General features: G+C 36.0%; 1 protein-coding gene and 1 long non-coding RNA gene across 2 annotated transcripts; one reads left to right on the top strand and one right to left on the bottom strand.

Annotated features, from left to right (window-relative positions):
- The first annotated feature begins 258 nt into the window (after positions 1-258).
- LOC126483802 (uncharacterized) lies at positions 259-2,202 on the top strand. The gene has a single exon (XM_050106982.1). It carries the CDS (start codon positions 644-646, stop codon positions 1,211-1,213), a length of 570 nt encoding a protein of 189 aa, XP_049962939.1. The 5' UTR covers positions 259-643; the 3' UTR covers positions 1,214-2,202.
- Positions 2,203-12,756: 10,554 nt separating this feature from the next.
- Positions 12,757-14,133, bottom strand: LOC126483637 (uncharacterized). Its single transcript, XR_007587749.1, has 3 exons — positions 14,039-14,133; positions 13,803-13,943; positions 12,757-12,892 (listed from the first exon to the last, which is right to left on the bottom strand). It is a non-coding gene; the product is annotated as an uncharacterized LOC126483637 (long non-coding RNA).
- Positions 14,134-14,462: the final 329 nt, after the last annotated feature.

Here is a 14,462-nt window from a genome sequence, read left to right as displayed (position 1 = left end):
TGTATTATAACGGAAGCGAAAAATGACTTCCATTAAAAAGTGATCCTTCAACCACTTTTCCTTGCAGCACAGTATTTTAGGAATTCTCGCTTGCCAAGAAGTTTCATATCTTAAATTTACCGCTTTGAGGTTGATTCATTCAACTGTCGCCAGATGGCAGCTGCAGATAGAAGCGGTCAAGACAGTCTCTAGCGGCCACAAACGAAACTAGTTGAGGTGAGAATGTTATATCGCGTAGTAACGAAGGACGACGTTTGTTTACCATACTGTAGGAAATGAATGATCCCATAATTCTTTTGCAACAGTTCACCGTATTTTTCATCCACAAATCTCTCTTTTTATTCTGACGTACGAACTCACTTAAGTCAGTGAAATTCAAACACTAAATGCTTAGAGTAGTGGCGATATTGCGACATGTAAATCGTTGAAATGTTTGTGCACAGATCGCAGCACAGGCGTTGACTTCATTTTTTGCATTCCACACATTCCAAAATGCTGAGGCTGGACGCAATGTCAGTAGTGTGTTTGTTACTTCAGTAGTGTTCAGGAATTTCGGGCAACAGATGCAAGACGCTGTTATTCTATTCAAGATCTTGGATATTGTCGCACAATCAGGTACTTTCCAGTTAATTTGTACCTAATAATGGAAACCGCGGAATCACCCCTAGACGTTTTATCACGTGCGGCCACCATGGTACGAGACAATTCACCCCCACGCCGCATCGTTGGAGGAGAGGCAGTACTCAAGAGAGGTATGCTACCTGCTGTCGGCAGAGTTACAGCACCGAGAACACATGCGCAGTTCAAGATTACGGGCCCCTGCCGCAGCGAATTGGCAGACACACCGTCGACTGCACAGGCAGAGGATAGCGACACCCCCCTCGACATGTCGACGAGAGGCAATGGGCTGCCACCCCCCTCGTACAGCGAGGCAATGTCAGCAATTGCAGGGCACCGCCCAGGGCATTGTCGACAAATGCTCTCAGGCGAATGTGACCCCCTCATTGATGAGCATTTTCGCAGATCTCTAGGGGATGATTACATGAACTTGTACAATGCAGATACCAAGAGATCTTCACGCCGTGAGAAAAGAAAAGAAGTGTGCGATGATACTGGTGCTGATAGCTGCTTGTCAGTTGAAGATCATTTTGCAAAAGCTCTTGGTGATGCGTGGCTAGAACTTCAAGCCAAAGAAGCAAAACTATCCAACTGAATGAAGTGCAAATTTCAGCTTTCTTCTTTGGCATAAAGCTGCGGATGTGTGCTAATTATGTACTGTTTATAGTTGTTGAGCTCTTTCTTCTGCTTATGTTCATAGAATTGTGAATTTGGTGGCTATTTCCTTGCATTTCATAAGGCAATGTTCAGCTCCATTGTGACTGTGTCTTCCTTCATTTATAATGTAACACAAGTGTAACAGTACACATTTTCTGGAAGATGTCTTCCAATGTCATGTACTTTGTGTAGAGATTTGTATGTAATGTTAATGTTTACTGCTGAATCATTTACTTTTTAACAAGTAAAATGTATTAGAGCATACTTGGTATTGTGCCATTCACTGGTTGTTTATTTACTACAGTAAATGTGCATAAATTTGAGAATATAAAGGTTTCAGTTGGTAATGAAGTATGCTTGGCTACATACATTGTTACATGTAAGGTAACTTATAAGCATAATATGACACTTTTCATATTAAAATGTATGCTAAGAGAATCATGACTTCACACTATTCAGTTATTAGAATTAATACTTTCAACAAATTAGATTTAAAAAAAATTGTGAACATAATAGTACGTGATCTGTTTAAGGGTAAATTAAGTAATCTAGAAATTAGGACAATGTGAAAAAAGTTATATTCCCGGTGTGCTCACATGTTCTAAAGTGCTACTACTTTGAAAAGCTTTCGCACACAGTACGTAAGTTTTGTGATCATTTCTGTGATTGTGTCTTATTTAATAATTCTCCTCCTCAGAGGCATGCTCTGCTGCTGTTTGCCCAGTTCATAGCAGTAAAATCTATGTACCTTGTGGGCTTTGGCAGGACTTGACAAATAATTTGCTGATATGGCAACAGTTAACATCATACACATCTTGTTGGTGTCTGTGTTAATCCATTCCTCTATATGCCAATTCACTTAAGCTTTATATGTTACCATTAATTTTTTTTCCTGTATGATGTAAATATACAAAATACAAAGTTTATATTAGAAAATTGTTTCATTTCATAAGTTACACTTCAGTTACTAAAACAAAGTAGCAGTTTGTGCTCTTTATCTTAGAAGAATTTTTTTTTTTTTTTAAACATAAATTTCTATTGAGTTCAGAGGCTGATTGCCAGTGATCTTGTTAGTCAACAAATGTGCATTACAGTAAAGTGTTTCTAGTATGAAAATTGATTGTTAATATGATTCACTGTATGTATGCTTTCTTTTGCACACTGCACTAGATCTCAAACAGGGATGCATAATGTGAATGTTGACATCATTGAGATCATTGGACTCTTAATGACAGTTTTCACACTTGAAATCAAAGTATGAACTGGATCTCTATTAGTTAAGTAACAGCAATGCATTTTAGGCCAAATATCAGTACAAAGGCCTGAAAACAATAAGAACTAGGATGAATTTATCAAGTAAAATGGATTATGGTACTGTCAGTTATCAAATAACAGCCCATTCCCCCAATATTTGTTTTTAATTAAGTGCTACAACAATGATAGAGTTAGGAATTATTTGTACTTATAGACAAAAGAAAAACTGTTTAAAACCTTTCATTGTCCAGTTATGGTATGGAAATTTCCCATTCCACAATAATGAGTGGTAAACGTTGCATCAGAATGGGGAATTCTTAACAGATACCGGTAGCAATTTTGTATGAGTCATGAATATGCATCTTCTGTTTCCTCTAGCAGTTGTTCCATAAATTTATGAAGAACATCTGTTTTGCAGGCAGTTTTCATTTATTTTTTGGAATTGTGTACACTTGATGGAGACCACTGATAATTTATTGTTTCAGATTATTGCTACATTCCATGTTACTCTTACATGCACATTTAAGGTATTTTGCTGAGTGTTGGCAAACATTTTCCACACTCAGTTTCTTTTGAGATTTTATTTTTTGTTAAGCCTCTCATTGAAATATTTTATAAAATCCATAGTGTCCATGTTTAGTTGCCTTTTAGCTACTCTTAAAAAAAATGTCAAAGCTCCTCTCAACCATGCATTTGTTTTTTTTTTGTATTTTCCAAATGTTCAGGTTTCTCAGGTGACAGGGAAACTAAGCAAAAAGACAATGAATATTGTGAACAAGCACCATAAAATTGTTATAGCTGTCACTTTATTGAAATTGTGAAATACAGGAGATATTTGTGAAAGAGAATTGCTGAATAAGTAATTTTTGAGTACTATATGCTAGTGCCAATAACTGTGAATGTAAGGATCATGCATCTGATTAGAAAAAATTGGTTAATGGAGTCCTTCGGGGAAAGGAGAGAGAGAGAGCGAGAGCATGATTTTATTTTTTTACCATCAATGTTCATCTAGTGTTGTGAGTTACAAGGAATTGATCATACTGCAAGAAGCATATACAACCCATTAATTAATATGAAAAATTTAGTGTTCAGTCTGTTTAGTGTGCTTAGCAGCTTTCTGATGTTAAAGAAAACAGTAATTCCACTGGTATTTTTGGCAATATTTAAGTTTTGTCAGGTCACTCAGACATAATGTGATGATCATTTCTTATTTAAAGTTGCACCACAATTCCTTTTATCTGTTTTTCTGGGCAGATACTCTACAGTAGTATACATGTTATAGCTTGCAGATTTTATAATTACGTTTTGGTCATCAGTGCTTGCTTCTGCCATGAATAACACTAACAAATTGTCTCACTTTAGCAAAACTGAACATTCTTGTACTGGTATGTTACAAAAGACAACATTTGAATTCAGGCGTATTGAGGCACCTAAACAATGACATATTAGAAAATGTGTGTATGTATGTACAAAAAAAGAGGGAATGGGCCCAAATTGAGAAATACAAAATTTTAGACATTTGTATTGAGCAATGAAAATGTGGAGCATTTCATAAAGTTTTCAATTGCTGTGGAAATATTCACGTTCCACTTCAAGAAGCAATCAAAATCAAAGCTGCTGCTGGACAGGCACTAGTTCCTTTTTAATTTTCTGTAACAGAGTAAGTATATTCTATGCATTCTAGATAGCTACCTGCAAATATTCTAGAATAAACTGGCATAAGTACACTATATTTTAAAGAAAAAGTGCTCTCACTTCAAACAAATGTTCGATGTCAACTGGAAATTTGCAGTTTATGAATTGAGGATTGTGGAAAGATCATGCAGATAGCACTCAACTCTAGTCCAATAAGTCAAGAAACCAGAGCACTCAGTGCTGGATTTCTGCAATGTTTCTGGGGCACTGACTTTAGATAACATAACAGCTATTTCTCCAGATAATTTACGCAGCATTTGTCCACTGTTACAGCAAATAGAAAAATTACTTTGTTGCACTTGAGTTCACAAATAAGTTATGAAAGAAAATGACAATATATACAATGCGCTCAGGATATAGTTACTTTGTTTAATCACCAACACTGCACTACACCATCAGTATGAGATCCATTTCTAGTACGGATCTCTGGCACTATTTCTGACTTTTTCACAAAATGAATCTTCATCTCAACACATAATCACTGGTAATGGTCTGTCAAGATTAAGAAATGAAAAAGGACCAGTAAAAATCTTGTACAAGTAAGTAAAATATGAACCACAGAGTGAGTACTGTGAGTATCCATGGAAATAAAACTGAACTTAAAATTTTGTACCTGCATCTATACTCTGTGAACCACTTGAAGAGCATGGCAGAGAGTATGTGCCATTTTACTACTTGTTAGGTTTTCCCATTCCATTCACATATGGAGCACAGGAAGAGTGATCATTAAATTCCTCTATGCATGCTGCAATTGATCTAATCTTGTCCTCACAAGTGAGCATTACCAATTAGCACTGCCTACTGTTTATAATTCCTACGTTTAACAGTGATATAGAAGTTCTGGTTGATCTAGTGCTCTTTTTTTTGTGAGAATCTGTTTTGGGAATTTCCCTGTGAAAATCACCCTTGTTCTTGCTGTGGTAAAAGGAATATGGCTGATGTGAAATCACCTGTTGACTTCAACAAGCAAAGGCAGAAAACTATGTTGAAGCCCCTGTATGTGTATGTTGCAAGACATGTATGTTCTGCAGGTGAATGTAAGTAAAGTACAACATTATGCCAATAACACTAAGCAAAAATAGGGAAGAAGAGAGAGATTGAGTGTCCCATCAATGATTATGTCATTAGGGATGGGACACAAGGTCAGATTGGACAAGGATGGGGAAGGAAATTGTACATTTCCGTTGTGCAGTTTAGGGAATCTTAAATCAAGATGGCTGTATGAGAATTGAAAGCCTGCATGTCCTAAATCAACATCCAATTAGAATTTATTTGCGCTATCAGTCAGTTTCTGCATCTGCACCATTCTCAAGTGCTTGTAGATCTTCTAGTCCATATATACTTGGCAATGGCATAAACAGCAAAACCAGTCAGTAGCGCAGAAAAAAAATAGAAGTATATAATGTAGCTAAACAATAACATTCCAACTATTGCTGCAGATTGTTTTAGATGTTGCAAAGAGAGAGAGAGTTCATACCTTATGACAAGGAATCACTTGAAAATTTTGTGAACATCTAACATAGAATGTAATTCTTTCAAAAATAAATAAATACTATCAAAGGAGATCCATTACTAACATGCTGTGAACTTTCATTTATTCCTGACAAAATCACATTTTATGACACAATCATAACTGCTTTCAGCCTTCATTAGCTGTCTATTATTCATGGACGGCATTTGGTGAACAAAACTTTCATTACATGTGTTATCGAAGCATGTAATAACTGTTGTGTTTACCAAATGGTGCCCAAGGCAAGTAGTTCATAAAGGTGTCCAATATGGTTAACAAAACACTCATTACATGTATTTCAAAGCATATAGTGATCATTTTGTATACCAAATGATTTCTGAACAAAATGGAATCGGGCTCTTTGGGATCCTCAGCTTTTCATGTCTTCAGCTGAGGCCTAGTTCAGTCTATGTAAACTCATAGAACACCCACAATTATGCACCAGAAAATCCCGAAGTACTTAGAACAGTCATTGCTTGACCTCAAGATTGGCCTTTGTGTTTTTTTCTCAAACAAAGTTTTTCATCAAACTGTTAATGCTAACTGGTTTGACCAGAAGCTATTTAATCCGTGTCTGGATCAACTCACAGAAAATGAGCAACTCCAAGGATAATTTCAACAAGACAAAGTAACAACATACACTGCCTTGTTACAAGTGCTTGAGGTGTTTAGTGAGGAGAGGACAGTCAGCAGAAGCAGTACAAATTCCAGGACACCTATACCACCTGAGGAAAACTGAAGGGCCAGGTGTAATACTCATACACTGGAGTAGCTCCTGCAAAATGTTGAAAACACTATTGTTTCTATCCCACAGGCAGAGGTGCTGTACATGTCTCACAGATTGATAAACCTAGCACAGTGCTGCATTGACGTCAACAGTTGCCATTTTCAGCATATTATGCAACATTCATTAACAAGGGTCAATCCCATATGAGTCCCATTGTATATATTTTCTGGGTCAGTTTTATTTTGCCAGTCCTACAGCAGCTGTTGATAGGCTATTAGTACCTTAATATTTATATGATTACAATGGTATTTTTCAAAGAAAAATCTGCAACTATAAATGCTGCATCCTACTTACAGTACATTACAATCTCATTTGCAGTTTTACAGTGAACACTGCTACTTACTGTACAGCTACAGGACATTTCAATCTCTGAATAGAAATATTCAGATAATTTGCAGAAAGAATGGCTACAGAGACATGTTTTCAATTTTCTTTTAAATTAGTATGGATTTCCAATTTCTTGCTTTGTGTTGGATGGGAGTTTGTTGAATATCTTCCTACCAGAGTGCACAAGTCATGTGAACTCTAGAAGACAGGCACAATGAAAAGACATCTCTCTCTCTCTCTCTCTCTCTCTCTCTCACACACACACACACACACACACACGACAGCCAATGCCGGCATCTCAGGCTGCATTCCAGCCCCAGATGCTGGAGTTGGCAGTCGTGTGCATGAGGTATGCGTTTGCTTACATGTGTGAATGGTGTGTGTGTATCTCTTTTACTGATCAATGGTGTGGCAGAAAGCTTAATGTAAGTGTCTTTTAATTGTGCCTATCTGCAACTTGACATGTCCTCTTTAAGGTAAGTAGCAATCAGTCTTTTCTTACATTGTTGATATTCCTACCTGGAGTTTCTACTGTTTGAAATCTAGTAGATTATTTTAGTGGCTTGCTCACATCACAGTTCAGCTGTAACTGATCTTTACTATCAATGAGAAAAACCATTTAGAAGTAAATGTATTGGGATGTGAGTGCAAGAATTCCAAGATCCTTGAAAAGGTTTCTACAAGAAACATGGTTATCTGCTTTATACAGTGTTATCACTGCTTGCTGCTGCCATATAAATAGACCTACTTTATTTACCTTAGGTACACTGCCCCAGAAGATAACTTCATAGGATAACATGGAATAAAACTACCAAAAAAACCCAAAAATTTTGTCTTTAAGTCAACACAATGAGAGATGCTTGGAAGGATGTAACTCGTTGAACTGAGCTTCTTGATTAGTTTTCCTACTCCACATTAAATTGTGCTCAATTGAACCCCAATCAATTTCATGCAGGCAGTTTCTGTTGGTGTATGAGTGCCATTAATGTCTATTTCTAATGCTAACAGTTCATTATTGCTTGTTTGAAACTGTGTTGTATCAGTCTTTGTGAAATAAATCCTTAAAGACTGTTAACTATAAACCATGTGTAGGTCTGTTTGACTAGTATCTGAGCTGTACCTGCCAAGTTTGAGTTTGGACACTAAATAATATGTCTGAGCCATCAGCAAACATTACTGTCTTTGAACTGCCTTTTGTACCAAGTGACAGATTTGGAAACAAGGTTGGTCTCAATACTGAACAAGTCATGTTCCCCCATTCTGAGGTTAGTTTCATGCCAGTGATACAATTTGTTAATGAGACCCTCTGCTTTATTTTGAAAGTAAGATTCTATCCCTGCAAGAGTGATACTGTTAATGCCATAATATTTTAGTTTCCAAAGTACAATTTTATGACCCAAGCAGTCAAAGACTTTAGCAAGGTCACACAAACTCTCTGCCCACTTTATTCAGAGGATAGAGAAGTGATTCACATTCCCCAGCCATTCCAAACGAATACTAACATCATTCTTGTTGATAACTTATGGACACCTTTGTCCCTACTACCATTAGTAGTAATTTAAATCATCTTATGCATCCACATTTTTAATATTGTTTTACTTACTGCTTAGTGTATTTAATTACTACCAGTACTCACTTTAAAATTTTGTCAACTAACCTCAATAAAAATCCTAAGAATTTTTCATATTATGTAAAGTCAGTAAGCATTTCATTATACCCAAAGTCCTCAGCTATTTGTTGGACAAACTCCAAAATTCACTTTCATGCAATGGTGTCCTCCACATGTACACTCTCAGAAATTTCTCCCTCAAATTAAGGCCAGTGTTTTATACCAGCAGACTTCTCCTGCCCAGGAATGCCCTCTTTGCCTGTACTGGTCTGCTTTTTATGTCGTCCTTCATTTGTCATGCATTATTTTACTTCCAAGGTAACAGAATTCCTTCAGTTCATCTACTTTGTGGTCCCTAATTTTGATGTTAAGTTTGTCAGTAATCTCATTTATCTTACTCATCAATTCTTTTGTCTGTCTTTGGTTTACTCTGAATCCACATTCTGGGCTTAATAGACTCTTTATTCCATTCAGTATTTTCTGTAATTTTTTCTTGCTTTCACTGAATACACCAAGTTTTTAGCAAAACTAATCATTGATATCCTTTTGCCTTGGATTTTAATCCTAGCCTGAAACTTTTCTTTTATTTCTGTTATTACTTCTTCAATGAACAGGTTGAACAATAGGGTAGGAAGACTGCATCCCTGCCTTACATCTTTTTTAATACGAGCACTTCCTTCTTGGTCTTCCATTTGTGTTGTTCCCTCTTGGCTCTTATACATTTGAGTATTTTATGTCTATTAACATTTTACACCAATTTGCATTGTAAAACACTTTTTCTAGATCAACAGATCCTATAAACATGCCTGGATTTTTATCAAATGCAGCACCACAATTACATCGATGATGCCTTTACCTTTACTAAAGCCAAACTGATTATCATTTAACTAATCCTCAGTTTTCTTTTCCGTTCTTGTGTATATTATTCCTGTCAACAACTTGTATGAATGAAGTGTTACATTAATCATGTATAATTCTCACACCCATCTGCCCTTCACAATGTAGCTGAGACACTGAATCATAACAGCCACAACAAAAAGACAGTTATACATTTAAGCTTTTGACCAAAAAGGCCTATTTCTAAAGTAGAAAACATGCATTCACACAAGAACAACTCGCACACATATGACCAGCTTCTCCAGCAACAGTGGCCGGACTGCGTACAGCAACTGCACCTGATCAGAAAAGCAATCTGTCTGTGATGTGGGTAAGGAGGATGCTGGGGTGTGCAGGGGAGTGACAGCAGGGTATGAGAGGGGGAAGGTGCAGTGCTGTTTGTGGTAATGTCCAGGGCCGTGGTGGGGACAGGATGGGCTGCTAGAGCAGGGTGCAATCAGGAGGCTTAAAGGAATCAGGGAAGGGAGTGGAAAAGGAGAGGACTAGAGAAGGGGAAAAAGACTAATAGTTGCATTAGTGGGGTAGAAAGCTGTGTATTTCTGGATCTGAAGCAGGGAAGGGTATAGGTAGGTGGAGGACAGGTACTAGTAAAGGTTGAGGCCAGAGGGGCTACAGGAATGTAAGATTCCAGTATATTGCAGGGAGAGTTCCCATCCTTCCTACAAATACAGCTGTTCTGAATCATGCAGACTGCCATTTTTAGAGATGCGCATTCCTCTGAACTGGCTGTTGTAGTATTCACTATCACAGTATGTATAGTTTTAGAGAACTTCAAATGCATCTCCTCATTCCTCAGTACTTCAGTCTTCCACTTCTTTCTACATTGATTGCTTCAGACAATTCTTAAACTGCAGCTAGCTTTTCATTATTTCTAAATTATCTTCTAATTCTATATCTGCTCCTGCACATGTGCTGCAATCCAGTATCTGATTTTAGAATCTCTGTCTCACTATGATGTAATCCAGTTGTTATTTTCCCATGTCTAAAAATGGTTCAAATGGCTCTGAGCACTATGGGACTTAACATCTGAGGTCATCAGTCCCCTAGAACTTAGAACTACTTAAACCTAACTAACCTAAGGACATCACAGAGTCCCATGCCCGAGGCAGGATTCGAACCTGCGACTGCAGCGGTCGCGCAGGTCCAGACTGAAGTGCCTAGAACCGCTCGGCCACACCGGCTGGTTCCCATGTATACCACCACCACTTGTAATGTTTGAACAGTATATTCACTATTTCCAGCTGAAGTTTACTGAAGAACTCTGACAGTCTTTCTACTCTTTCATTCCTACTACCAAGCAACATTTTTTCGTAACACCATCTCCAATTCCTTCCGTACCACAGCACTCAAATACATCTGAGTTATTAAAGCATCATCTCCCAGTTGGTAATGTTGGAAACCCCTAGGGGCTATTTGCTAATGATTCTGTTGTCTAAAAAAAGAGTGCAATGTCTGATGAATGTAGTAAAATGCCAGAAGACATGCAGAGACTCAGTAACTGGTGCAGGAATTGATAGTTAACGCTGAACAAAAATTAAAAGAAAGTATTGTGCATAAATAAGTGAAGATATCCATTACTGTTCAATACAATTCACAAAAAGTCACTGAAAACAGTAAAAAATGTCAAATACATATGAGTAAGCTTCTATAGTGACATAAAATGCAATGCCTACATAAAAGTAGCTGTAGGAAAACTGGATGCCAGGCTGAGACTCAGTGGAAGAATGTTAAGGAAATGGAATCCATCTGGGACAGAAAGTGGCTTACAAAACACTTGTTCAAATGATTCTTGAGTACTTCTCAATCTAGAGTTCTTATCAGGTCCAACTAATATAAGAGACACCGACATTACAGAAAACAGCAGTTTACAGCTCTTTTACAGCTGGTAAACTGTGACAGTGACAGCTCAATATATAGAACTTCACAGTGAAGAAGATGAGGAAAACAGAAAGCATGACAAACTGTGAAAGAAATCAATCACTGTAAAAACATAACACATCAGGAAAACCACACCATGTGGTAAAAAGCCATAAAATAAAAGCTCACTAATGATGCTGCAACTGCAGTGAAACATGTTTGGGATAAAAAACAGAATTGTGTTTTGCTAAAGGCAGACCCCATCCAAAAACTTAAGTATCATTAAAGCAAACATGACAAAAGAGCTTCAACCCCAAAATGATTGCTACAAATATACTCAACAAAGTCCAGTGACAGATACAGCAAGAGAAGCATTATGTACAATGGAGAGGTCTACTTTTGAAATTCTGGGAAAGTATATTTCAAGTGTACTTGGGCAACATACTGCTTCCTCCCATACACATACCACAAAATGATATGATGAAAAAAACCAGTGGGACTAGACTTATACGGAGGTTTCTCAACAGTCGTTACTCCCACACATCATTCAGGGATGGAAGATGATAGTGATGCCAAAAGTACTCCCTGTCACACACTGTTAGTGCCTTGCATAGATGTAGATATAGCTGTTGTTTTTATCTGATACTTCAAACCCACATTCAACTTAACACAGACCACTATCAGCTTTTTCTCCTTTTAGTATTACATTTATACTGTTGTTTTTGAACTATGACTGATGACTAACAATAAACTTATAAGGGAATAATTTTCTGTGAGGTTGTTGTCAGTATACTCAATTAATTAAAAAAATGTCTAGAAGAGATTCTAAAGTGCACACAACATATTATCATCATTACATACATCCACACAATGAACACTTTATTCTCAGTTACATGTTATCCCAGAATATGATATCATAATACAATGGTGACTGAAAGTATGAAAAATAAGTCAACTTTTTGACATTTTTCATCTTCAAATTATTGTATTATCTGAAATACAATAGCCAAAAAATCATGTAAACCATTCTTTAAAGAACTTAGGATCCTAGCCCTGCCACATATTTTTATACTTGAGGTTGTCATGTATGTAAAAAAGAGCATGTTAAAATGGAACATGTATTTATTCAGAATAAAACTGTACATGAATACCATAAAAGGTCAAATAGTGGCACACACAGAAATCATTGTTATGCCGGTACCACCCTGTGCAAGAAAGGTGTATATATCACTCAGGATCACTACTGTTTAATTGACTGCCAATTCACTTAAAGACCACTAACCAAATACATATCATTAAAAAGATTCTCTAACATTACATCTTCTAAAAAGCTGCTTTTACTCAACATCACAGTATCTTCAAAACTGAATTTGTTAATATACTGCATATTTGATGCCCAGAAGCTCTCTCTTGGAAAATATGTACATACAAGTATTGAAAATTGAGACTGCAAAAGTGCCAAATTGCATTAAGAATATTGTATTGCATTCTATTATATGTTAAATATATCCCACTTAATAAAAGAAAATTATGTAAAATAGCCATGTTCAGAATTTTCTCTGTTGTAAAATCTATAACTCTATATCTTCTGGAAAACTGTTTTTGCTCAGTATCATAGAATCTTGCAAACTGAATTTCATAAATATACAGTACTGCACACCTGCTGCCAAGAAGGTCTCTCCTGGAAAATAGATACATACCAGTATTGTAACAAAGAGATTGCAAAAGTGCTAATTTGCATTAAGTGTATTGTATTGGATTCTACTGTATGTTAAACATATTTCATTTAGCATAAGAAATTTATATAAAATGCCCAAGTAAAGAATTTTCTCTGTTACAAAAGATGCATATATTCCATTTAACATAAGAAATTTATATAAAATGCCCAAGTAAAGAATTTTCTCTGTTACAAAAGATGCCAATATTCCATTTAACATAAGAAATTCATATAAAATGCCCAAGTAAAGAATTTTCTCTGTTATAGAACATGCATATACAAACATCATAAAAATGACCCTCGCAAATAACATTCAATGTAACAATGTTTAATTTAATGAAATTTTGTTTATAATCTGGGGTATAATACATGCATCTCAAAGATTTCAGGACTTAAATAAATAAATCCCTGTTACATTATTTAGCCTGTTTCTTAATGCCATACTTTGCATTCTTTTAATTAAGTAGGATGAAAACCAGTTAACAGTAATTTCAGCATCTCTAGGAGAACACTGTGACCTGCAAAATAAAGTGCTTTTGACAAAACACAGAAAATACTAAATGACAATGATTTTTGTCATTTAAATTTTATGTAATACGATTCACGAATTTAAAATAGCATGTCTGGGGAGAGAGCCCCAAACTGAGATTGACTATGCATCATAATGTGAGAGAAGTGTGTTATGGTTCTCATTTAGATAATCTTGGTTTATTAAGTATCCATTTAATCAAATCATTGAAATAAAATATGACATTTTTGTATGTTAATTTGCAGTTTTAAAAACACTGTACATAGCAATAAAATTAATTCAATACCATAATTAATTTTAAGCATGTAATACTGTACAATAAAACATCTTTTCCCAGTACCATACCTTAAAGAAGGAGGTAAATGGTGAGTCTGGTAACTAATTATTAATATCTGTCCTGGCACGTTTCTTGTAAAGGAATCTGCCAATAACAATTTCAGTCTGTTTGGAAATATCCCCCATGAGGGTGATGTATTGTGTACGTGCCTGTATACATATATTGGAAGAACAGGATTTAGTACCTACTTTACTTAAGATATATCGACACCATGAGAGTTTTTGATTGTGGGGGAGTTAATTACATTCATAATTTCTTTAGCAGCATGTGGGATAATTGTGATTTGCCAGTATGTATGCTTCTTGCATGGAGTCTTATCACTTTCTTCCTTGAACTGTCCATGCCAGTCTTCTGAGCTATTTCCAGGAAGTAATGATTAACTGATTTCCTGTTTTCTCTTTTTTAACAGTTGCCCATGCAGTTTAATTTTATTAGCTGAATCATTCATTTCAGACATTAAACAGAGATTTTTTTATTTTTAATCATCTTTCTCATGACAGCATATTATTTCTTGTAGTATTAAATAAGTCCTGTTTCTCTGTTTGTTCTAAGCATTTCACTGCTCCTTATAGTTTGATTCCTCTGGAATCCAGTATTCTTTTATGTCTTATTAATGCTCTAATTGAATATTTTCTTTTGAAAACAGCTATAAAATGTTGATAGGAACC

The sequence above is a fragment of the Schistocerca serialis genome, chromosome 6 (assembly GCF_023864345.2).
Source record: "Schistocerca serialis cubense isolate TAMUIC-IGC-003099 chromosome 6, iqSchSeri2.2, whole genome shotgun sequence".
Lineage (NCBI taxonomy): Eukaryota > Metazoa > Arthropoda > Insecta > Orthoptera > Acrididae > Schistocerca > Schistocerca serialis.
The sequence above is the reverse complement of the archived record's forward strand: the minus strand, read 5'-3'. Positions and strand labels throughout refer to the sequence as shown.